This window comes from Cupressus sempervirens, chromosome 6 (assembly GCF_028749045.1).
Source record: "Cupressus sempervirens isolate cs-2001-9-10 chromosome 6, ASM2874904v1, whole genome shotgun sequence".
NCBI classification, from domain to species: Eukaryota; Viridiplantae; Streptophyta; class Pinopsida; order Cupressales; family Cupressaceae; genus Cupressus; species Cupressus sempervirens.
In genome coordinates, this window is record NC_143123.1 from 100,261,696 (window position 1) to 100,287,157 (window position 25,462).

General features: G+C 37.2%; 1 protein-coding gene across 1 annotated transcript in view; it reads right to left on the reverse strand.

Annotated features, from left to right (window-relative positions):
- LOC149551427 (transducin family protein / WD-40 repeat family protein) overlaps positions 1 to 25,462 on the reverse strand; it is an 89,734-nt gene that overhangs the window by 57,354 nt on the left and 6,918 nt on the right. The window contains exons 5-6 of the mRNA XM_089786936.1: positions 9,894 to 10,097; positions 9,464 to 9,707 (exon numbers count right to left, since the gene is read on the reverse strand). Of these exons, the coding sequence (XP_089643062.1) occupies positions 9,464 to 9,707; positions 9,894 to 10,097 (448 nt within the window). The remainder of the gene's footprint in view (positions 1 to 9,463; positions 9,708 to 9,893; positions 10,098 to 25,462) is intronic.

Genomic DNA, 25,462 nt, shown 5'->3' on the forward strand with positions numbered 1-25,462 from the left:
TACAATGTGAGTCACACCTATTTACCACCCTCCAAAAGGGTCACAATGATTCATCATTGCTGCCCCCCATAGTAACACGGGGATGCATCCCCCCCCTTTTTCGACCATGTCACGGAGACAGGGATGCACTGGGGACTTGAGGACTCCATTCCCCTGTCCCTAGTGGCCCCACCTCCGCTGAGGATGGAGGGATGTCCTGGGTTTGACTATTTGCTGATTTGACTATTTATGTCCAATGTTTGATGTTCTAATTCAATGCAACATTCAAGTCTTTACTTTTTACATCTTTATATCTTATATTGCAATACATTTTTTCAAAACTAGCATTTTAAGTAAAATATGTATAGTATATAAAAACCCCTCAGCTGTACCCCGTCCCCTAGGGCAGTGTAACTATGCTGTCCCCTTAAAAGAGTCACTTCTCTTCTTCACAATCCTTTCTTCTTCCACTAATGTTTTCTTAATTCCTTTTGTTCCTTTCCCCCCTTCATCTTATGTAGAGGGAGTCGCAGCATTTCCTTATGTATCTCTTGACCTTTCATTAACTAAATTAACTTATAATTATATCATAAGATATTATATTATAGCATTATTTATCTGTTTATTTGTCTTTATATTTTGATATCATTATTAAATCTTATTTAAGAAAGGGGGCATTACAAGATATTCTAAAACAAAGACAGAAGTCTTGAGTGCTGAAGAATAACCCCAATTCCAGCAACTTCTATATTATGCTTGAAAGTGCCACCAAAATCTAGCTTCAAGGGCTCTGTGGGGGATGATCCCAACTTTGTTCAATGCCTATCATTAAGTAGACCAAACTATAATGAAAGGGAAGGTTTTCAATTTATACAATTATGGGAATTCCACATAATGGCAGGGTCAAGGATGCCCTTTGAATTGCTGGAAGATATAAGGGAAGTACTACAACGAGTAATATCCAATCAGGCTGGATTATATTTTCAAAAATCTGGTTGATCCATTCCTGACAAAAATTTCCATGTGACAAACCCTATGGTAAGATGATGAAGAAATTTGACAATCCACATTTCAGACTTAAAGGGCAGCATCTGTTAGTAATTTTCTTAGTCAAGGCTCTACCATAGAAGAGCCAGAAAAAATTAATTATATTAGATGCTGAGGGCCAAGACTGACTGATTTTGACTTTACTGAATTCTAGATGTCAACAGGAGTAACAGTAGAAAGTGCAGAAGCGACATTTAAAATCCACATGCAAGGTGTGAGGCCAAGTGAGCTAATCTCATTATTGATAGATAAATTAACCAAGAGATTAATTTATTACACACAGGCTGCATTTGAATAGTCAGCTGCCCACCAGATTGGGTTTCAAGTGCTAATTCTAACCCTAATTTGCAAAAATTGTGTTAGTCATGCAGTATACATTAGCCATGTGTAACCTCAACTTTGGAGATCTTCGAGTGCACACAGTTTCAAAATAATATAAAGAGAGCTTCCTCTCCCAGTTATTTCCTCGAATAGAAGGGATGAATCATTAGCCCACACACTAGATGAAAGAGCTCCACAAAAATTGCAGGATTTGTTTCTTAAACACAGCAGAAACAGATATTTGAAGCTTCCAATTGGCACTCAAAACTTTAATAAAAGAAGATAGTAGATGCTTACCTATAAAAATGTGTAATGGGATTGCTTTGTAGATGCCAGGCAGCTTTCACAGCCAATGACTTGCTTATCTTTTTCATATTTTTGGACTTTCAGGCTTCCACAACTTTGCTTTTAAGTTTTAACGAATAATACACCACAACATAGGAAATTGAAAATTCACATGCACACTTTAGGATATTAAATTGTGTTCAACTAGGATGATTTGGGCAATGACCCAAACCAGAAAGACAAGGGTGACTAGATACACGGTAAGTCTTGAAGAACTGCTAGGTAGAGAGCTGAACCCAAATTTGACATGAGCGATCTTATGCTCCCAAAGGGCTGAATCATTATTCATATGTAGAGGAAATCTCAAATGCTTGATCAGAAACTGGTTATCTTTTAATCTAAAAATATGATGAATTTTCCATCTTCTTTGAATGGGAATATTAATGATGTTAGTCCTAAGGGGTCAGACTACTGAGAGGGGGACTGAATCAATAATCTACCAATCAATGAACTTTTCAACCTTTTCAACCTTTAAACCTTAGTCTCGAGAACAACTTAATAGCAGCACATAAAAGCATTCGACACGTAAGAACATTCACAAGATTGGCACAGAGATTTTGGTATCGCAGAAACCCAACTTGGGGGGAAACAGCGGTGGGAATTAGTGCCCACAAATTGTGCGCTCTTCTGAAGTATGCCCCATGAAGAGTTTAACCCTGTTAAGAGTTACAAAGACATTGTTAAGAGCCATCCTGTTATGGCATTTACCTCTAGCCCTATTAGAGCTTTACCCTGTTAGGAGTATCCTTGTTAAAGGACATTAAACACTAATTAAAGTGCCACCTTATTAAAGGATTTACTACAAAGGACTTGTTAGGATCCACCCGGTTAAAGGATTTTGACTATTGCAACTGTTGGAGAACAACAGAAAGAATGATTTGTACAACAACAATACCTCTACTTGATCAGATCCACTAAAGCTCAAACACACTTACAACACACTTAATTCTCCTAGCTGGATAACACCTAGCACTTCTTCATCACACTTGCTCGACCATGATCAACAACAAAAAATTGTTTACTGTTTACTAGTATATATTGGACTTTCATGTCCACCACCTTAATCCAGCCCTAGAATTTGAAATCAATGTGTATTTCAAATATCCCTCTCATATCCAAACACCATAGAACAAATCTTAAATCACAAAACACATTTACACTACTGCACCAACCAATTCATAGAGTTTTGTGCCAAAGGTCAAAACATGTTTGACCAAAAACTTGCTTCCTCTAGAATCTTCTCCATATGTTGTCACTGAACAATGTGATGCCAGATTATCACCTCCAATTGTGAAGCCACATCACTAGATCATAACTAGCTGAATTGATCATATTGCAACCTTAACACCAATCATCGATCATTGATTTACTGACTATCACACAAGAACTCAATTTCTCTTTAACATGTTCATCAACTCTATCACTGCTTCACCAATCACCTTTCGATTTTGTTACTCCTTCACCTGACATACTAATGAGTTGCAGTCATAGTTGTAATGTCTTTACTATCTTCTTCACATCATCCTGAGATCGGTCCACTTCACTCATTGTGGATTTGACAAAACAACCAAAACACCAATCACTTGTCACTAATTGTTCTAGCAGATGCATTGTCAATTCACCGATTATCCCTTTCTTCACTTCAACAGTAATCATCACATCTTGGACTTTTAGAGACATCCCCAATGCTCTCTTAATGCTCACAACCACTAAAACTCATTGCAACACTTTGCTCCTCATGTTTATATAGGCAACATACTGGGAACACTAAGTCAATACTTGATATCAATGACAATAAAATAACTGATCATCACACAATCAAATTTTTACCATGACATTACTAACATCACTAGTCATCAAACCATCAGTTATGCCAACAATCTCTCCCTTTGGCATTGATGGCAACGGTTGCTACACTTCTTATGTTCTCGCTTTGTGCACAAACTTGTTCACCAGTAATCAGCACTAGGAAACACAAAATGTTTCCATTTTTGTCTTTCACCACTTCTTCAGATGCTCCCCCTTGCACTAGACTTCTCTCCTCTGCATACATTCTCCTCCTTTGTCAACACATTCTTCTCCCCCTTTGACAACACAGCCAAAGGTGTCAATACACACCTATGATCTATTCTGTGAATTCTAACTTGCTAGTACTCACTACAACTGCTCCACCTAAGGAGTAGCCTCTAAACATCAATTCAAAGCATAAAGATCAATGAATGCATTTGATTGATGCAATTCCTTCTTCTTCTAGTCCAACTCTGGTACGGGAATGACCCCTAATCTACCTCTTCGATACTCAAATGTATCCTAAGGATATGGTTTAGTGAATATGTCTGCTACCTATTCCTTGGTACATATTCCAACCTTACTTGTTTTTCTTGAACCTGTTCTCTAAGAAAATGATATTTTATGTCTATATGCTCGGTCTTGGAGTGCATTATCGGGTTCGTTGAGATGTTAATGGCACTCGTATTGTCACAATAGCTACCATCGGTTCAATTATCTTCTCATGTATTCCTTGCAAAATCTACTTGGTCCACATCACTTGTGTGCAATTAATTGTAGTAGCCACATCCTCAACTTCAGTAGATTGAGCTACACAATTCTTATTCTTGCTTGTCCAAGATACAAGCCTATCACTGAGAAAGAGTACACCTCGACTTTTTCTCTTCTGATCATCTACATTACCTACCCAATCAGCATCAATGAATACATTGAATGTGAAATCACCTTTGTGTCCATACGACAGACCATAATCTTCAGTTCCCTTGAGATATCGAAAGATTCTCTATACTACAACCCTGCGAGATTCTTTGGGATTAGAATAAAATCTAGCCAATAACCCAACTACCTATGCTATATGTGGTATGTTGTGCACCACATATTGTAGCTTACCGATCATTGATCTGTAAAGTGTCTCATCCACCACTACAGAATCATCTCTTGGACAGTTTACACCCTATTACCATTGGACTACCAACAAGTTTGAAATCTTCTAACCCAAAGGTCTTCAAGATTTCTTTCACATACTTGGTCTAACTTATGGATGCTTTCTTTGAGATGGTATAGCTATAATCCAATGAAGAATTTGATTTCACCAATCATAGACATTTCAAACTCCATCTCATCTACAAATGCAACACTCATTCCATCATTTCCTCTGAAAATGATATCATATACAAATATTTCTACAATCAGTAGCTTGTCATCACTTTCTACCTTCAATATGCATTATTGTTATCGCTTGGTCTTATGAAGCCAATCTTGATTAGGTATGAATACATCCTTTCATACCATGCCCTAGGCGCCTGCTTCCAACCATACAAGGTTTTCGGTAGTATACACACCATGTTCTTGTCTTCAAAATTAGCAAAACCTTCTATTTGTTCTATGTATACTTCTTCTTCTAAGATAACATTGAAAAATGTTAACATCAATTTGATATATTTTGAATCCTTTGTAAGTAGCAAATACAAGAAATATTCTTACTCCTTCAAGTCTGGCCACAGGTACAAATGTTTCTCCATAATCTAGGCCTTTTTCTTGTGCACAACCCTTGCAAACTAGTCTTGCCTTGTTCTCGACCACTTCATCAATCTCGTCCATTTTGTTTCTAAAAACCCACATGGTACTAATCACATTCTTCTCCACCAGTCTAGGCACTAACATCCACGTCTGGTTCTTCTCAATCTTGCTCCAATTCTTCTTCCATGGCTTCTACCTAATCTTCATCTTTCAAAGCATCTCTTACTGTTTTTGGTTCAAATTTAGACAATAAACAAGTACCTTCTCTTGCCTTTCTTCTTATTAACACACTAGCATTTTTGTCACCAATAATTTGATCTGGGGAGTGATTCAAATTTGCATACCTTAGCAGCACCGATTTTGCTCTAGGAGCTTCTTCAACCACTCGACTCAGTTCCTCCTCAGTCACCTATTCTTCCATTGGTTCTACTATAGTAATCTGCTCAACTGGTTGCATCTAAACAAACCCACGATAATTTTTGAGTTCCCTTTTGTAGGATTCATCATTTTGCTCTGAGTATTCATCAATTCTCACGTTTGCACTTTCTACTATCTTGTTTGTTCCTCTTCAGTCACCTATTCTTCCATTGGTTCTACTATAGTAATCTGCTCAACTGGTTGCATCTAGACAAACCCATGATAATCTTTGAGTTCCCTTTTATAGGATTCATCATTTTGCTCTGAGTATTCATCAATTCTCACGTTTGCACTTTCTACTATCTTGTTTGTTCAATTGTTCATACATTTGTATGATTTTCTTTTAGTGGAATACCGCAACAATATTGCTTCATCACTTCTTGCGTCAACTTTTCATGTATGATCATCTCATTTTGTGTAGCATCTGTTGTCAAATACTTTGTAGTAACTCACACAGGGTGATAGACCATACCACAACTTTGAGCATTCATCATCTGGAGTGGATTCATCATTTTGCTCTAAGTATTCATCAATTCTTATGTTTGCACTTTCTACTACCTTGTTTGTTCAATAGTACCCTGATCAATGTGTAAACTGCAGTACTCACTACTTCTCTCCAAAATGCCTAAGCAACACCTTTTTGCAACATTAACATCCTTGTACAATCAATGATGGAATTGTTTCTTCTTGCAACAATACCATTTTGTTAAGGTGTTCTTGGAGTTGACATATGCCTTATGGTTCCTTGCTCTTCACAATATGCAGTGAATTCCTGTGAAGTGAACTCACATCCTCTATCTGATCTAAGGCATTTTAGTCATTTACCGGTCTCCCTTTCTACTTTAGCTTTGAAGATCTTGAACGTGCAGAAAACTTTAGATTTGCATTTCAAAAATACAACCCACATCATTCTGGAATAATCATCCACAAACAGAACAAAGTATCTGTCACCATAATAACTCCTATTGGGCCACAGAGATCGGTATGAATTATATCTAAGATTCCTTCAAAAGAATACTAATGAAACTAGAACTAATTAACTTCCCAAGCTAACATTCTTTTAACATTGCATTGTCTGGCTTCACTAGGTTAGGCAAATCTCTCACTACTTTTGCCCCCACTAACTTTGATCATATTGTCAAAGTTGATACGACAGAACCTCTTATGTCGTAACCAACAATCTTCTAGTCTAGTAAGTAGTCAACTCTTAATAGTAGAATTCAAATGGAACAAGTTACCTCTAGTTTTTTCACGGTTAGCAATCACATCTCATGTTTTCCCAATGATCCTGCACATGCCTTTATTGAACTCCAATTTGTACCTTTTGTTATTTACTTGAGCAACACGTAACATATTATATTTCAAACCTTCAACCCAATAAACATCATCACAATTTGTTTTATTATTCAAAGAATGGATTCTTTTCCTTTCACTACACAAGGAGTGTGATTCCCAAATCTTACCGATCCTTCATCGCATGCTTCCATCCTAATGAATTCACTTTTATCGTTGATCACATGATGAGAGCAACCACTATCCATTATCCAGTTTCTGTTGTGATACAACTAAAAACCAATAATTTGTCACCACCATCAAAGGGGTCTTCTTTAACAACAACGAACACAATTTCTTCTTCATCTCTTCCATTAGATTCCTCATTGTAACATCTTCTTCAACAAGGTAGCATGCTTTCTTGATTTTCTCCTAGGGTCCTCTTTCCTTTTCCTTCTTTGCCTTGTCAGGGCATCTGAAAGCAAGATGTCCAATCTTTTTGCATGAAAAGTACTTTAAAGGCAATATACCTTTGCATTTACCACTTCCCCTAGGTAACCTTCAAGCAAGCAATACTTTTAATTCCTCCTATTCCTTTTCTTCAGTCATAACAGATTCACAACCATTAGAACAATAAGCTGAAGAAATACTTGAAATATCCTTTCCTTTTCTTGAAGGAGCAAGAGTCATAGATGACTTGAATGCAACTTCGATCTTAAGTATATTGTTACCAAAGTTACTCAACTCAAAAATAGTCAACTTGCCTAATAATGCAGACAAAGTAACAACACTAAAACCTAAAGATCATACTTCTTGAGTGGCTTAGACTCTCATCAATTTCTACCACATATCATGAGTAGTTTCTAGATTTTGGACATTGATGTATTATGCATCAGAAAAAGTGCTATAGCTATGACTTTCATAGTGATTGTATGTTCTTCTTGTACCTTCAACTGATCTGCATCAAGAGTTCTTACAAGAGCAATTTATCTTGTGACTACATGATTCCAATACTGCTCACCCATACCTTTGAGATACAAATTCATCCTACCACACCACACTAGGTAGTTCTCCCTTGTGATCTTAGGACCTTCCTTCCTCATTATCTTTAAATCTTTCCCTCCAGCTATTAAGCTTCACCACAACGGAGGACCAAAGCTTCAATACCAATTGTTAGTCCAAAGGGATCAGATTACTAAGAGAGGGGTTTAATGAGTAATCTACCAAATAATCAACTTCTCAACTTTTAAACTTTATCTCAAGAACAACTTGATAACAGCACATCAAAGAGTTCAACACACAAGAACATCCACAAGATTAGTATAGAGATTTTTGTATTGCAGAAACCCACCTTGGGTGAGAACCGCGAAGGGGATTAGTACCCACAAATTGTGAACTCTTCTGAAGTACGCCCTGTGAGGAACTGAACTTAACCCTATTAGGAGTTACAAAGACATTGTTAGGGGATTTACCTCTAGCCATATTAAGAGCTTTACCCTATTAAGAGTAGCTTTTTTAAAGGACTTTAAACACTAATTAAAGTGCCACCCTATTAAAGGATTTACAACAAAGGACCCGCCGGAATCCACCCGATTAAGGGATTTTGACTATTGTAACTGTTAGGGAACAATAGAAAGAATGATATGACTCTACTTGATCAGAACCACTAAAACTCAAATACACTTACCTTTCTCCTGCTTGGATCGCACCATGCACTTCTTCACCGCATTTGCTCGACCACAATCAACAACAACAAACTGTTTAGTCTTTACTAGTATATATCCGACTTTCAAGTCCACCACCTTAATCAAGCCCTAGAATTTGAAATCAATGTGTATTTCAAATATCCTGCTCAAATCAAACCGCCATAGGACAAATCTTAAACCACAAAACACATTTACACAATCACATCAACCAATTCATAGAATTTTGTGCCAGAGGTCAAACACGTTTTGACCAAACACTTGCTTCCTCTAGAATCTTCTCCATATGCTGTCATCAAACAATGCGATGCTAGATCATCACCTCCAATTGTGAATCCACATCACTAGATCATGACTAGCTGAACTGATCATATTCCAACCATAACACCAATCATCGATCATTGATTTACTGACTCTCCCACAAGAACATGTTTCTCTGTAACCTATTCATCAACTATATCACTACTTCACCAATCACCTTTCCATTTTGTTACTCCTTCACCTAACATACTAATGAGTACAGTCGTAACTGTATCAACTTAATTGTCTTCTTCACATCATCTAGAGATTGGTCCACTTCACTTGTTAAAATTCATAAATTTATATATTGAAATTTAGTTACAGAAACAAATCGCAGTTAAAATTATTGCATTAAACTTAAGACACTCTATTTCTACTTGTACAAGAAAGATACGTAATTCCAACCAACATAAATTACCTCATAAAAAAGTTTTGCATGCCCTCAATTGTGCATAGAATAAATCATTGATTTGCTAATTCAAACAGAAATTATCTCATCTATGCACCTAATAAAGCAATGGTACACTAGCTTAATTTGTAAAATACTATACCTGTCCTAAAGGCCAATGCAGTAACTGCTCCTCTAGTTGCGTGTGTAAATGTCACAACCTCTTCATCAAATCGTAAATTATGGACATGAATTTTGCCATCTGCACAACCAATTCCAACCACATCTAAAGCTGGAGATGAGACACAGCATCGAATGGAGGACCCCCATCCCTTAAACTCATAAAGTTTTTTCTGAGTACTGATATTCCATAATTGTAAAGTCCCTTCTTCACTCCCAACAATGACCTGCGTTTGTAATATTCTTCAATTAGTAACAAAGGATTAATTTTTCCTGCACACCAAATAATGATAAAAACTACTGGCCTAAAATCCATACATGCATGGTAATATAATATACTAATATCTATCAGAAATGGACCTTGTAACTGCCTAATGATTTGGATAAACAAATTAAGCCATAAAACCACCTACCTTGTTTAGGTAAGTGTCTGGATGCATTATGCAACTTGGGTAGAATTTTTCTCCTAGTTGTATTTGTCCAACTAGCGCTTTGTTTGGATCCAGTTCAACAGCAGTCCATATTAAAAGGCTACCTTGTAAATCAAGACTTAAAATATGTTTTCCAAATAAAAGTAAGAATGCAACTTTTGCCTTATGTCCACTCCATGTAGCCACCTGCCCAAAGAAGTGCCAAAAAAAAAAAAATTAATAAACACCATGTTCCAAATATTTTAAGTGAAGAAAATCCAAAAAAAATTAAATTAACAAATTAATTAAAGAAGCCACAGACACATTAACTCAACATATTTATTGTGAGATTTGTAATATCCCTTGAGTAGAAAAATTGACAGATCATTTTTACTAAGCATACAAGTTATCTGTTGGTGTGAAAGTCGGATAATATTTCAAGCTCAAAAAGCAACAGAGTAGCTATATATTCATACATAAAGTGAATCGCAGCTATCAAAAATCTTCCAATTGAGAATAACATGCTTCCACTGAGAATTCTTTCAGGCATATTCACCACCCTATATAAGTCAAATATAAAAACGTGCACATCCCCATATTCAACTTTCATATTTCAAAATAGCACCTCCTTATGTTCTGTTACAAAATTAACATCTTATATGCAAAATAACACAATATCAATGGCAAAAGCGAGAAGAGAGAGAATTTTTCAATTGTTAGTGTCCTTCCTTAGCTACCAAAATCCGCATAGAGAAATAAACAGTATGCAAGCTTTGCATTTGTCAATGAATGTGTACAGAGAAATGCTTCTCAGAAATGTAAACCAGTTGACTATTATAAAACTGCCTGTCAATCTTGCCAAATTGATGACCAGAAATAATTATGACAAGTGTAAAGAAATCATGGGCAAGGCAAAAGCTAGAGTGGCATACATAACCTAATGAGACTTTTTTATCTATGCCAATGGTTATGACATTATCAGCAGTATTCCACAATGACGCATCCTTGGCCCTAAATAAGCATAAGGAATGTCCCATGCTGTTTCAGCACAAAGGGACAGAAAAGAAACATTCTCCATACAGAGTGCCCCTCCCATTTTTCTGTCCTAGCCATCCCTGAGAAATTTTAGCTCACATAGAATTATTTCAAGCATTCCCCCTTTCCTGCTCAACTTTTGACACATTCTTCAGCTAAGTGGGACCTGTGAGGACATCCCACAAATGTCACTAATGTTCCCCAACCATCTTAAAGATGCCATAGTTCCTGATGTCCTATAAGTACATTAGTTAAAGTGACACAAGACAAAAAAAGGCTTGGTGCCAGATGTCCTGTAAGTACATTAGTTATAGAGTGTCATGTCCCCTTTTCAAATAATTAAAAAATAATAATCTTTGCTAAGACAGGCAGGCCCAAGAAAGTGAAGTTTCGGAAAAAGGGAGTTAATCTTTGGAAACCATTGGACTAATAAATGATAATTATTATTAAAATATGTTTCATTAACCTCTCTTGGACGTGAGTTACAGTTATGCCCTTTTTAAAGAGGTTTGGAGGCATTTTGGGGGGGATTCCAGACTTGATTTTCGCTCATTCTTTGTTATTCTTCAGAGACTGCCAAACCTGTGGAGAAGGAGACCCAAGAACGGGAGTTTGCAGGTTTCCAGGGAGACCCAAGAACGGGAGTTTGCAGGTTTCCAGGAAGGCTAAGGACGGGAGTTTGAAGCCATTCCATGTGCATGCTCATACAGAGTTTGCCTTTGTGCTGAACAGTGTAGATTTGTGGGTTTTTGGGTGTGTTTTTTGCATGAGTTTGGTGTTTTCAGTTAAGCATTTCATATCAGTTTTGGTTGCTACTGTATTTCAGACTTTAAGCTGTTAAAATAGAGCTGAATATATGTATTGGGACGTGATTAATCTTCTGAGATAGTTTATTAGTGTTTTTGTGGCGTTTCCGGGCATTTTGTGTTAATTTCGGGAGCCCGATGAGCATAGTTTTTGTCCTACATTTGTGAGCTGTTGTGTAAAGGCTATATAGATCTGGAAATGTCATTTTGTAGGCTGTTATGCTGCTGAACTTTCTGTAAAAATTTCCACTTTCAGATTTATTAATAACAGGTGAAGCTGTGAAGCTTTTTGGCACTATTTTCGGCATACCCGATTTGGGGTTTCTTGAGAAATTTGGTGGATCTTTGTGATAGCAGTTGTTTGATTTTGAAAATCTGATTAGAGGTGTGAAATACCATATCAAATCAGAAAAGGGGACATTTCATAGAGACACTAAACAATAAAAAAGCTTGGTGCCCTATCCTACTAAAACCCCAAATTCTAACTTCTGACATTGCATTCTATATGAATAAAAGTGGAAAAGAAAGGAAAGAAGAAGCAAAGAGAAATTTGAAGCCAAGAAGAAACTATTTAGTATTTACAAAGACAAGGATTTGTGGTGCAAGAAATAAATTTAATATATGATTGTATTTGCTAATTTTTTATACATTTGATATAATTTTTAAAAGGAATCATTTTGCTTAGGCGGTATTTTTCTTCGGCAACCTACGTGTTTAAAAATTTGTGGGGAAGACAGAGATGTGGGCAACAAAGTCAATGTAATGTGGAGGAAGAAAGACTCAAACACGAAGAAAAGTTTAAATGATAGTGCTACTAAATTTGATTAGCCAGCACCTTTCTTAAGCAATAACCATGGGGAGCAGTCAAATAGACAAAACCTTAGTTCAATTTGTGACTATTATTGACACAACCAAGCAAAGAAACACATAGGGAGTCATCACATAAGAAACAATGTTTGCAATGATGACAAGTAAGAAAGCATCATCATGGTTAGTTGCTGTGCAAAATCTTCACTTCCATAGAGAGCTGAAATCCAAGTGTTATTTGACAAGGACATTTTTTATCCAGCTGCATCTGCTATCAAGGTCATGGATGAAAATGGGATTTCTATTATCACAGATGAGTGAACAATAGTAGCCACAACCTCTCAACAATGCGCGTCCATTCTTAAGTATTCCCACATAAACATCATTCAGTTTTCATCAAAAGCATGCAAATGATCTCCTAGAAGCTTACAACCACAACATTGTAAAACAATTCTATGTAAAATCCAAGAAGCACTTCATAAGAAAGGTCTTGAGTTTCTTATAAAATGTCTCAATCCAATCCTGAAGTTCACCCTAAAGTAGTCCATGCATGACACAGCCCATGTGGGAAAATCAATGACCCTTATCTAACCTATCAAGCTGCTAAGTATAAGATTAGAAACCCAAAGTAATTCCCTGGGCACATATACAAAATTTGCTAGCCTCGTATGCAAGGAAATTCTCGAATTTTGACAATACCATCCATTGCAATTTCTTTGATTAGTACAAAAGAAAATAGCCTTTCCTCACCCTCCAAAAAGCTTTAGAATGATTTTCACAACACAATCTTCTACAAGCCATGAAAGTGGGAGGTTGAAACAGATAAAATCCTAGGCTGCCAAAGATCAATCCTTTAAAAGTCCTGAAAAAGGAACTGCCCTCCAGCATCAACTTGGTGGGGTAAGAGATAGCCCTAATAATAAAGTATCTCATGCCCCAAACAACTTTCCCATTTTTCAAGATGATCGGTTTCTACCCTAGATAGTACCAATTTTCTCTCAAACAGCCTAATCTCTTGCAAAAACTTGATGCTTTGTGTACCAAACTGCCTTCCTTACTCAAACAGCTTGATCTCCCCCAAACTGCCTCTCCACAACTTCTCATATGGCACTCTCTTGTCAGAGGGCCTTGAGCACCCCATTTAGAAGTTGAAAACCCTAGTATAGCCTACAATAATACAATTAAGACTTCAACAGCCTTATGAGAGGAGAACAACCTATATCTGATTAAAAAAAAATACTTTTTTAGTTAAAATTTCAAAAATGGCATGCAAAATTTTCTAGAGATTGCGAAAATCCCTAACGTAAAAGCCTAGTCTCAAAGCTCTTGTTGAATCTCTACTTTCAATGCTTCTCAAATGGTTGATTTGTTTTTTAGCTCAATTGCGGTTTTCTAAATGACCTTTGCTTCGTTTAAACTTTAAAGCTTCTTCTAACCATGAAAAACTACAACCTTGTAGGGTTGAAATAGTTTAATTGAAAAGTCTAGCTCCATGGTATATATTTTACAAATCAAATAATCTTAGTTAAAAAATTATTGTCCTTCTCTTCAGATGTTCTCATATAACCTCTATTTCTAGTTACCAATTTTAATATTGATGTGTGAATTTTCCCATCCCTTATCCTGTGTCTTTTGACTCACTTTCTAGCAACCTCAATAATTTCCAATTTTATCATAAGTCCTTTGTTTTCTTAATGTAAGCTATCATATGTCCATCAAAATGGCATGGTGTACAATGCCCTGAAAACTGATCGAATGACTTCACCCAGTTATCATCCCTCATCAATGAATGACACCTTAAACAAATAGAAATCGTATTGTTTAGTTTGTCTTGGATAATTATAATAGCTTTTAATATAATTTTGTCCAATGTCCTTCGTATACTTCACCAATGCCCTTCACCTTATTGACATTAAGAGACGAAGCCATAATAGCTTTAGTGTTTGTAGCTTGATGTCAACTCCCTCGTTCACTAAACAGCTAAACTTGAATATCATCATCCAAAGGAACCTAGCAGGCTAGTGATTTCTTTGTATTTGCACTACATCACCTAAGCAATAAGAGATTAATAATCTCTTTCTATATAACTTACTCAACTGTGTATTATCTTTGGTGATTCTCAAACTTATTCTCTTTGGATATTTATGAACTTGGTATCAGAAACTCCACTGGAACCAAAATTACATGATCATACATAAAGTGAATGCATTCAAGATTGGGGGATCTTATCAAACTACTCAATCTTGCAGACTATACATATCATCCCGCCACATAAACATATTTTAAGTAGAGCTCGACACATATCTCTATTGCAAAATCCTTCAAAAACAATTACATATATGGAGGATTGCAACAAGAGACAAAAGTTGACTTGTTAATGAGCTGAAATGGGTTTATCTATTGACTTCAAGAGACACTAAAATGGTCTTGCATCCTCAAGTGAAAGGAAGTGTTAATAAACTCACTTTATAGGATGTTCGTAACACCCATATTAATGTTGGAAACTTTTCTTTTAGATCTTTTATTTCAATAAAGCATGGCTTTATTGGTTGCATCTTTTTACACATTTACTTGATCAATTGTAAGGACTTCACACTTATATTATATCTATGGTCCAACATTAAATGGTCACATTTACAAAATGTCTCCCTTAGTTAGTAGCGAGATTGAAGAAATATTAAAAACCTTGTGACAGTTTGCTTGCATTAAAATTGGGTATCACACGCCACTAAGCTGTTTAGTAGGTCACAACATTCAACCCACTTTGTTAGTTATTATGTTGCTTCAACTATATACATCTCTATAAAGCATAATTGTATCTACCAAAGAAGTCATGGGTTTCCTCTTTAACAAATTACGTGTTTCATTGATCTTTTGTCATGTATTCAAAAATACCACTCATCATTTCTCAATCTTGACCAGTATCACCAATCAGAGCCCTATCAATAGTACCTTCCTAGTTGCAACATATGATACCATGTGTTCTCCTATGTATCCTTCAAAATCAAAAGATTCCTCAACAACTTCCTTGATAACCTCTCATGACACAACAACAAAGGCCTTGATCATGTCCTTTCTTGCATAAAAAGCTAACAATTCACTAAAAAGGTTTTGAATTTTATTTTTATCTCTTTTTTCCAATTTCCATATCTCTTCAAGAGACCTTGTCCTTATTGCCAATGTATAGAACAACTTAATGTCTCCCTCTAGAAGCCACCTCATCTTTATCATCAGCGTTTTGGTTTACAACCACGTGAAAATTGATGGATCTTACATAATCTACAAGAAGTTTACTAGTAATGATAACCAAGCTTGTTCACTAGAACCACTTAATGGCTGAAATAGAATACAAAGAGGTCAACAAGAAGCATTTTCTAACTAAAATTTATTTCTTTCTAAAACAAGCACTGCACCAAAAGGTAGTGCAATTGATATGCCAACAGCAAAATATATTCTGCATAATTTATTGAAAAGTACATCAAAGCAGAAAGTAAAGATTACCTTTATTAGTGATAGTAGTTCATAATGTAATCAGATTGATTTTAAGATTTTACACACAATTAAGAAAAGGTAGAGATCTTAGTGAAATTCACCACAATCACACAAAGTTAATAAATACTCAATTAAAAAAATGTTAATTCAATTTTCTTTTACCTTTAAAACAAACCAAATGCAGATAACCCATTTTCTATATTCTCTGTAATAGTTAACGTGTCTTATCTATCCTTCACATTTAGCATTAATGTCTACCAGGACAATTGCAACTACTACGTCTGACAAAAATTCTCTATCCATTATGTTTTGATGGATGTCTATACCCTATTCCAAAGCTCCCATTTTGGCAACCTCGCATAGGTTGTGGAATTTGGCTCTGCACTTGCCAATTGCATTTGCCTGTAAGTTTTTCTAACACCTTTTAAATAAATCCATTTTGCAGATTTCCTACAACCATTGCAGTCCATGAGATGACATCTCTTTGAAGCATTATGTGAAATAGTTCACATGCCTTCTCAATGCTTCCACATTTTACATACATGTAAATCAAAGCATTGTAGATGTAGGAGAGTTGTAGAAATAATAAACATATGGGACATAGTCCTATATAGATAATAGAACATATCTGTATTCTTGTTGGAATAAAATACAATATTAAAAATAAACAGATAAAGGAATCATAGTAAGTATACAAAGTTCTTCTTAAAGAAATAGATGTACATATGCACTTCAACAATGACTCTTGAGTTACCTCTATTGTAAATCCTTCCTGCTTAGCAGAGTACAAAATGCTAGAGGCTTAAAGAGTCTATGATGCTGCATGTTGACTGATTTTGCAAAAGACCACAAGATTATTATCAATTGAATTACCTCATCCCAGTCTTATTTTAATTGAAAGAATGGATCTAAATTTAATGCGAATGCCTCAGAAACTCAAATTAAAAGCCTCAAACTTGATCTAGCTATGCCTCAAACTTAACCAAATGGGGACCAAATATTTAAACTTAAAGCATAAATCAAATGTTAAATTGACTAATGGGCTGCAATTTTACTGAGTAAGATAAACTATGAGAGGGTGCAACCTAGATTTAACAAAGGGTCCCTGTTCCAAAGCTGCTGGCAAAGGTTGTTGAGTCTGGCTTTACACCTGCCAAATTTTAAGCTTTGGTCACATTTCCTCGAAGCATTTTGTCAAAAACTTCATGCGCCTCGTATACGTCCTCATTTTGCATATATGTCTACCAGAGCATTTCCAACCAAACTACCTAACCAAAATTCCCCTTCCAGTATGCTGTTATGGATATCCATACCCTGGCCCAAAGCTCCAATGTTGGCACAGGCAGGAAGGATGCTGACAAAGGTTTTGGAGTTTGGTGTTCTTCCTGCCAATTGGACTTGCTTAAAAGTTTCTAAAGCTTTATCAACAAATTCATTTTGTTCATATCCTGCAATCATTTCATTCCATGAGACATCTCTTTGATGCATTCTGTCAAACAGTTCACATACCATGTCTATGCTTCCACATTCAGCATGCATATCTACCATTCTGTGTATAGGCTGAAATCATTATTACGAGGTAATTGGTAAATACTTGCTTACTAATAACAGAGACCGAAAGGTCAATTTATACAAAAGGAAGAGACGATGTTTCCTTAGGAAACGATCGTAAAGAATAGAAACATTCTATTCCAGAGAAAGCAAAAAACGAAAGCAAACTAAAGCTAAAGATATTTACAAGATAACCATTAACTAATAATAGACGTCTTATCTATTATTGTAATACCCTCCCTTAATGGTTAATCTATCTAACACACCAAGCTGTCCTCTGAATTTGACAAACTTATCAGGACCAAGAGGCTTGGTGAGAATGTCTGCAGTCTGATATGAGGTAGGAACATACTGCAGATTTATAGTCCTGTCTTCAACCAGCTGTCGTATGTAATGACAATGAACATCCACATGCTTGATTCGTTCATGGAAGACTGGATTCCATGCTAACTTGATAACGCCTTCGTTATCAACAAACAGAGTAGTCGGTCCTGCTGGTGACATCTGCATATCCCCAAGCATCCGACGAAGCCAGACAGCTTCACATCCTGCCTTAACAATCCCTCTATATTCAGCCTCTGTAGAAGAGAGAGAAACTGCCTGCTACTTCTTGCTGGTCCATGTGACTGCACCGGATCCCAAACTGAACACATATCCAGATGTTGACTTTTTATCATCAACAGAGCCTGCCCAATCTGAATCTGTGAACCCACTGAGTTTAGGATTAGAACTCCGAGAATACAGAAGTCCATAATCAGAAGTGCCCTTCACATAACGAAGCACACGCTTTGCTGCCATCCAATGATCAGCCTTAGGAGCTGTCATAAAGCGTGAAATATAGCTGACTGCGAAGCTGATATCAGGCCTAGTAGCAGATAGGTAGATGAGGCTGCCTACTAGTTGCCTATACGTAGTATCATCAACAAAAAGAGAATCAGACTTGGCTAATAACTTGAGACCTTTCTCCATAGGTGTAGATGCAGGTTTGCAATCCTGCATTCGGAATTTGTCTAACAAGGCTCTGGCATATTTGGACTGAGAGATGAATATACCAGAAGATTGTTGCCAAACTTCAACACCTAAGCAATAATGCATCAGCCCAAGGTCAGTCATATCAAAAGACTGGCATAAGTGTTGTTTGATTCCCTGAATCAAAGATGCCGAACTGCCAGTGATGATCAGATCATCCACACAGATAACCAGAAGGATGATGTCACTGTCAGTAGTCTTGATGTACAGATTTGAGTCTCAAGAACTCCTCTTGAAGCCTTGATCACTGAGGTACGTATCAATCTTGATGTACCATGCCCGAGGGGCCTGCTTCAAACCATAGAGAGCTTTTACCAATCTGAGAACCTGATGGTCTTTACCAGCAACCTTGAAACCAGGAGGCTGCGCCATGTAGACCTCTTCATGGAGATCACCATTCAGGAAAGCACTCTTTACGTCCATCTGATGGACCTTCCAGCCAAATTGTGTTGCCATGGCTAGGACTAATCTGATGGTGCTCATCTTTGTAGTAGGAGCAAAGGTCTCCTCATAATCAATGCCCTGACGCTGAGAAAAGCCCTTTGCCACTAAACGAGCTTTGTACTTATCCAAAGTACCATCTGATTTGTATTTGATTTTGTAGACCCATTTGCAGCTAATGGGTTTCTTCCCTGGGGGAAGATCAGAAGGGACCCAAGTGTTGTTCTTCAGCAGGCTCTGGTGTTCAGATTGCATGGCCTGTTCCCACTCTGGAATTCCTTTAGCCTCGGAATATGTTTGAGGTTCAAACACACTGTGAATGTTGGCCATAAGAGCAAAGTTAACAGAATCTATAGTTTTGCTCTTTTTCTGAGTAGTTCTCCCATCAATGAGCTCATCATCATGAAGATCAGCAAGTGTCTTAGCCCACCACTTAGGCCGGAGAGGAGAATGACCAACAGTAGTACTAGGAGATGCTTGATCAGCAGGATCCTGATCAGAAGAATCTGGATCAAACTCAGGTGAAGCATCTTCAAAACGAGGTGATCCTGCAGGAGAAGCCGAAGGTGGCTGTACAGGTATCACTGGCAGGACTGGAGCTGTAGGAGCTACTGGAGCCCTCCCATCAGGTGGACCTAATGGAAGTCGAACTCCCAAATCATGAACCTGCATAGGCTGGACTGCTGGATCAGGAACAGGAGAAACAGGCATGAATGGTCCTCGCTGCTCATCAAAGACTACATCGCGGCTGTATATGAGACGAGATGTCTCAACATCAATAAGGCGGTAGGCTTTGTGAAGACTGCTATATCCAGCAAGCATCAGTTTCTGACTCTTGGCATCCAACTTGGTGCGTGAAGCATCAGGGATCCAAACAAAAGCAAGAGAGCCAAAAACCTTCAGGTGACTGATTCTGGGCTTGCGACTTGACCAAGCCTCTTCCAGAGTTTTACCTTTGACCGCCACTGTGGGTGACCAGTTCAACAGATAAACTGCAGTGTTAACTGCTTCTGCCCAAAAACGCTTCGGAACATGTCTGTGTTCGAGCATGGAACGAGCCATCTCGGTGATTGTCCTGTTCCGACGTTCAACTACACTGTTCTGTTGTGGCGTGTGGGGTGTGGTGAACTGGCGTTGGATGCCATGTGTATCCAAGAAGCTGGAGAAAACATTAGAACAAAATTCCCCCCCATTGTCTGATCTAAGAGTAATAATAGATTTTCCAGACTCTTTTTCAACTAAGGGTTTAAACTTCTGAAATACAATAAATGCATCGGATTTCTTTTTAAGGAAATACACCCACATTTTTCTACTGAAATCATCTACAAACAACAGAAAATACCTGTACCCAAGAACAGAAGGAGTGGCCATAGGGCCGCAGATATCAGCATGAACAAGCTGAAGTACTTGAGAAGCTCGCCAAGAATCGCCACTGGGGAAAGGTGTGCGATGTTGCTTCCCAGCTTGACATGCGTCACAAACTCCAAGGTGTTGGGTTTGAATCTCTGGCAAACCAAGAACAAGCTCATCCCGAGCAAGTTGTGAGAGATAATGCACATTTAAGTGCCCATATCGCTGATGCCAAAGTGTGCTGATGGAAGATCGCCGAGCAGCCATAGCTAAGTCCTGAGAATCACCAGAATCAGTAAGTCTGAAAAGACCATGATCCTCAAGACCAACTGCAACAGTAGACTTAGTCGCCCGATCAGTGATGGTGCACTGATGTGAACTGAAGGTGACTGCCAAGTGTGGAGAATGTCGCAGCAACTGACTGACCGAGAGTAGATTTAGTTCCATCCCTGGAACATAGTACACATCAAGGAATATGAGCTTCCTCCCAATAGACTGAATTTGAATGTTGCCTTTACCAACAACCGTGTACTCTTCTCCACCACCAAAGATAACAGAATCTGAATAAGGCTGGTAGTCAGTAAACCAGTCTCTGCGGTGAGTGAAATGTCAAGGGGCACCTGAATCAATGTACCAGGCAGATGACTGTACATGATCTGCGGGTCTTTTAGCCATGAAGGCGTAAAAGGCAGATTCCACCTGCTCAGTGTGCTCTGCGCTGTTCGCTTTGGGTTGCGAACCTGATTGCTTAGACTGGGCAGCTAAGCGTTTCCGACATGCAACCTTCATGTGACCATACTTGTGGCAATAGTTGCATTGAATGTTCTTTTTGGTACCATCGGATGTTGGAGTAGAAGACTTCTACTGAGATGGTTGTTGAAACTTGCCCTTATCCTTCTGAAAGGATTTCGCAGCAAAGGCTTGCTCAGTGGAGGTGGAACTGGAGCTGCTACCGAACTGTTGTTTCCACCGATCTTGCTGAAGTAGCAGGGTGCAAAGATCAGTGAACTTTAGATCAACACCAATAGATGTGATGTTGAGAGTCTCGATAAAATGCTCATAGGAATTTGGTAAACTCCGAAAAGTGATTACCACAATATCCTCTTCCTCCATCTTGCGACCGATGGCAAGTAACTGATCACGGATTTCCTGAATCCGATTCAGGTGTGCCTGGAGCGAGGTGCGCTCATCCATGACAATAGAAAACAAAGTGTTTTTCAGAAAGAAGGCTCTGCTCTTATCGGAAGTCTCATGAAGACCTTTTAGATGTGTCCAGATTTCGGCCGCTGTCTTGCCGGATGGAATTTGAGAACGCTGGTCATCAGCTACGGAGAGTTTGAGAAGCATTACTGACTCTCGATTGTTCAGATCCCATGTATCTTGATCAGGACCCGGAGAAGTCGGACGCTGCTTAACACCCAGAACAAGTTGATCGGTGTTTCGATATTCAAAGATTGCGATGATGCGCTGCTTCCAGGTTCCATAATTGCAACCATTGAATTTGGAATTATGCTCGAGCAGAATATTTGTCAGAGATGCCATGGCACGTTTTTCAATGAAAAATTGTGAAAATTTGTGAAGGCACATTCTTCGAGGCAAAATACGGAAGACCCAGAAGAATCAGAGAATGACCCAAAAGAGAGCTCGAAAAACTCAGAAGGAATCTGCTGTCATTTTTTGAATCCGCTGGCACAAAAATCGAGGCACCCAGAAAAAACGGACGACAACCCAATTGAGCTCTCAAAAAACCCAGCAAGAATTTGCAAACAAAAAAAAATTTCGACCCAAAAAATTAGGGTTTCGAAAAAAACGGCCCTAGCTGAAAAAAGCTATGATACCATATTACTTCCCAAAGCACGATGACAGACTGAGACGGCTAAGAGCATGAAGATTTGATATAGAAACATGCAAATTTTCACCCCAAAAACGCGAGTCTCCAAAAAATGGCCACGATTTCCATGCGATTTGCGAACCCGTAATTCGGGAATTTCTCCAAGCAGAAAAACCCTAGGTGGGTTTTGGAGAAATTAGCTGAAATAATTTTGGAAAAATTTAAACAAATAATTTCAAGAAGAAATTATAAATTTTTCCGAAAAAATTTAAGTATTTAGCTCTGATACCATATTACGAGGTAATTGGTAAATACTTGCTTACTAATAACAGAGACTGAAAGGTCACTTTATACAAAAGGAAGAGACGATGTTTCCTTAGGAAACGATCGTAAAGAATAGAAACATTCTATTCCAGAGAAAGCAAAAAACGAAAGCAAACTAAAGCTAAAGATATTTACAAGATAACCATTAACTAATAATAGACGTCTTATCTATTATTGTAATAATCATTGCCCTCCATGACACTAATTTGTTTTAGGCATTTGGCTTTACTGTTCACATGCCTTGTCAATGTTTCCACATATTGTCAAATAGTTAAATTGTATTTTGTGTGCTTCCAAATAAATCCCATCACAGGTGCTTTCAACAGTGCCAACAAAAAAAGGGGAGAATATGCTGGCAAAACTGGAGAAACCCATTTTGTTAATTGTCCATAGTTTGATATTGTTCCAAATTAAATTTCAGCAATAGTAAATAGTCTCGAGTCCTTGGATTATGATTTCATCTACCATTTTATTAAGTTGCAATTCAAGCCAAACCGAAGTTCACAGCAATCAAATCAAGACAGAGAGAAGCTGTGGAAGAATGTTTGCAGAGAAAGGATGATATCATATCCACTGGTCACCAGAGTTTTATAAATCTAAACCAAACAATAATGTTTAAGTTAGCAAAATTTGATATATAAACAAATTCTCTGAAATTGAAACCTGTAAGTCATCTCATAAAACTATACCAGACATCTGTACATTGGTTGCATCACTAGCTAATTTTTTACTACAAATGAAAACAGAGAATGTAAAGGTCATATTCAAGAAAACAAGAAAAGGATTGTATATTAAAGCATGGTAGAAGATTGTGGGTACTGACATATGTGTTGAGTTGCCAAACAGAGCTGGAAAATTTGTTTTTGAAGTAGCGATAATCATGGGGATTTTCCAAAAGGAAACTGTTATAAACATTGTTCATGAACGAATTATTCAAAGTGATTGGAAAATATTTGTTTTTTATTAACAGTGATCAAGAGATCAATTTATACAAGAGACTGAACAATGTTTTCTTAAGAAACAATCGTAAAGAATAGAAACATTCTATTCCAGAAATAAACAACTAAATATTAGAAACATTCTAATATTTACAGAAGATTACAATAGATAACCATTAAATACTAAACAAAGATAATAGAAACTATCTATTATCATAATACCCTCCCTTAATGGTTAATCTATCCAACGCATGAAGCTGTCAAAAAGCATAAAAGACAAATTCAATTTGTTCAGAGGCTCCGCACTGTTTGTTGTGGGCTACGAACCAGACTGCTTAGATAGGGCAGCTAAGTGCTTCCGATATTCAACCTTCATGTGCCCAAACTTGTGGCATCAGTTGCATTGAATATTTTTCTTCCAAGAGCCTTCTAAATCTAGAGCAGAGGATGTCTACTAAGAAGACTGCTGATGGTACTTTGGATAATGCTCCAAAACTTTGCAAATGAGCATAATGCTCCAAAACAAACCACAAAAAGTCATAATTTTTGAGGTGAAAAATCAATCAAAACCCAACATGATTTTTGTGGTGAAAAATTAATCAAAATCCAACATAATTTTTTCTATGCTCCACGGAGTTTCCGGGACGGGTAAATTTTAGGGGACGGGGACGTGTTTCTAGTATAGTTGTGGGTAGAAGCCAAAATTTAGGGAACGGGACCTTAGGGGATGGCAATTAGGGGATATTTTTATTTATAAAAACAGAATTGAAATATGCATATCATAACATTGATAAACCATTCACCATAGACGTTTTAGAAGATCAATACATGGAATATTATCAAATGGCAAATACTAAATACTTCCATTATAACAATATGTCAATATCACATACATATATAGCAAAAATCAAAATTCCTAAAGGCTCCAAGTATCATGCTGAAATCAGAATGAAATAAAGAGAAGTCCAACTAAAATAGTTAGTAAATACTAAAAGCAATCTTTCCTCACTAAATACAATCTTTCCTCACTGCTGCTACTGCTCTTATGTTTTTTTCTTCCACTTAGCAAGTATGTCAAATCTAAAACTGATTAGAAGAGTTAGTGTTTTAATGGACCAAATATGGTTGCATATTTTTATTATGTCTTTAAGACGACTAGGGGCCGCGTGGACAGCAAAAATTACGAAAAAAATAAATTTTTTGGGGTGTTTTGCCTTTACCAGATTGGCTAAAAAAAAGGGGATGACCAATAGTTTTGGAGATGGATAGGGGACAGTTTATAAGGGACGGCAAAACCATCCCTGGTACTGTTGGTCGTCCCCAAGTTTCCTATCAAAAAAATTGGCCGTTTCGGGGACGTTTTAGAATTTGCCAAAAAGGGGACGGCCAAAATCCGTCCCTGTTACGGGTACGACCCCAAAATCATAGGGGAAGCGTCCCCGTGGAACATAGGATTTTTTAGGTGAAAAAAATCAAAATCCAACAAGATTTTTGCAAAGAAAAATCAATCAAAACCCAACATTACAAAGCTTCAATTTTTTTTTTAAGGAAAAATGGTAAAACCCAACAGATAATTTTTGAGGAAAAAATTACAAACCCACAAAAGAATTCCACACAACTTTGCGAATTACAGAATTAGAATTTTTTAAGGAAAAATTTATAGAAACCCACAAAAAAATTAGGGGAAAAATATGAAAACCCATCAAAAAAAAAAAAAATTTGAGGAAAAAAATTATTTTTAAGGGAGGCAAAACATGAGACTTTGCATGGTAAAGCAGCACATGCAAACAACATGCAAGTACATGCAACAAACATGCAAGTACATGCAATCCTTAAAAAGTAGAGACCAAAAAAATTTGAAGAGTGACCCAGAAGAGAGCTCAAAAAACCCAGAAATAATATGTTGATGGTAGTTGGAAGCAAATATGCATATAGATAATTTCAAAACTAAAAGGTGGATAAATTCAA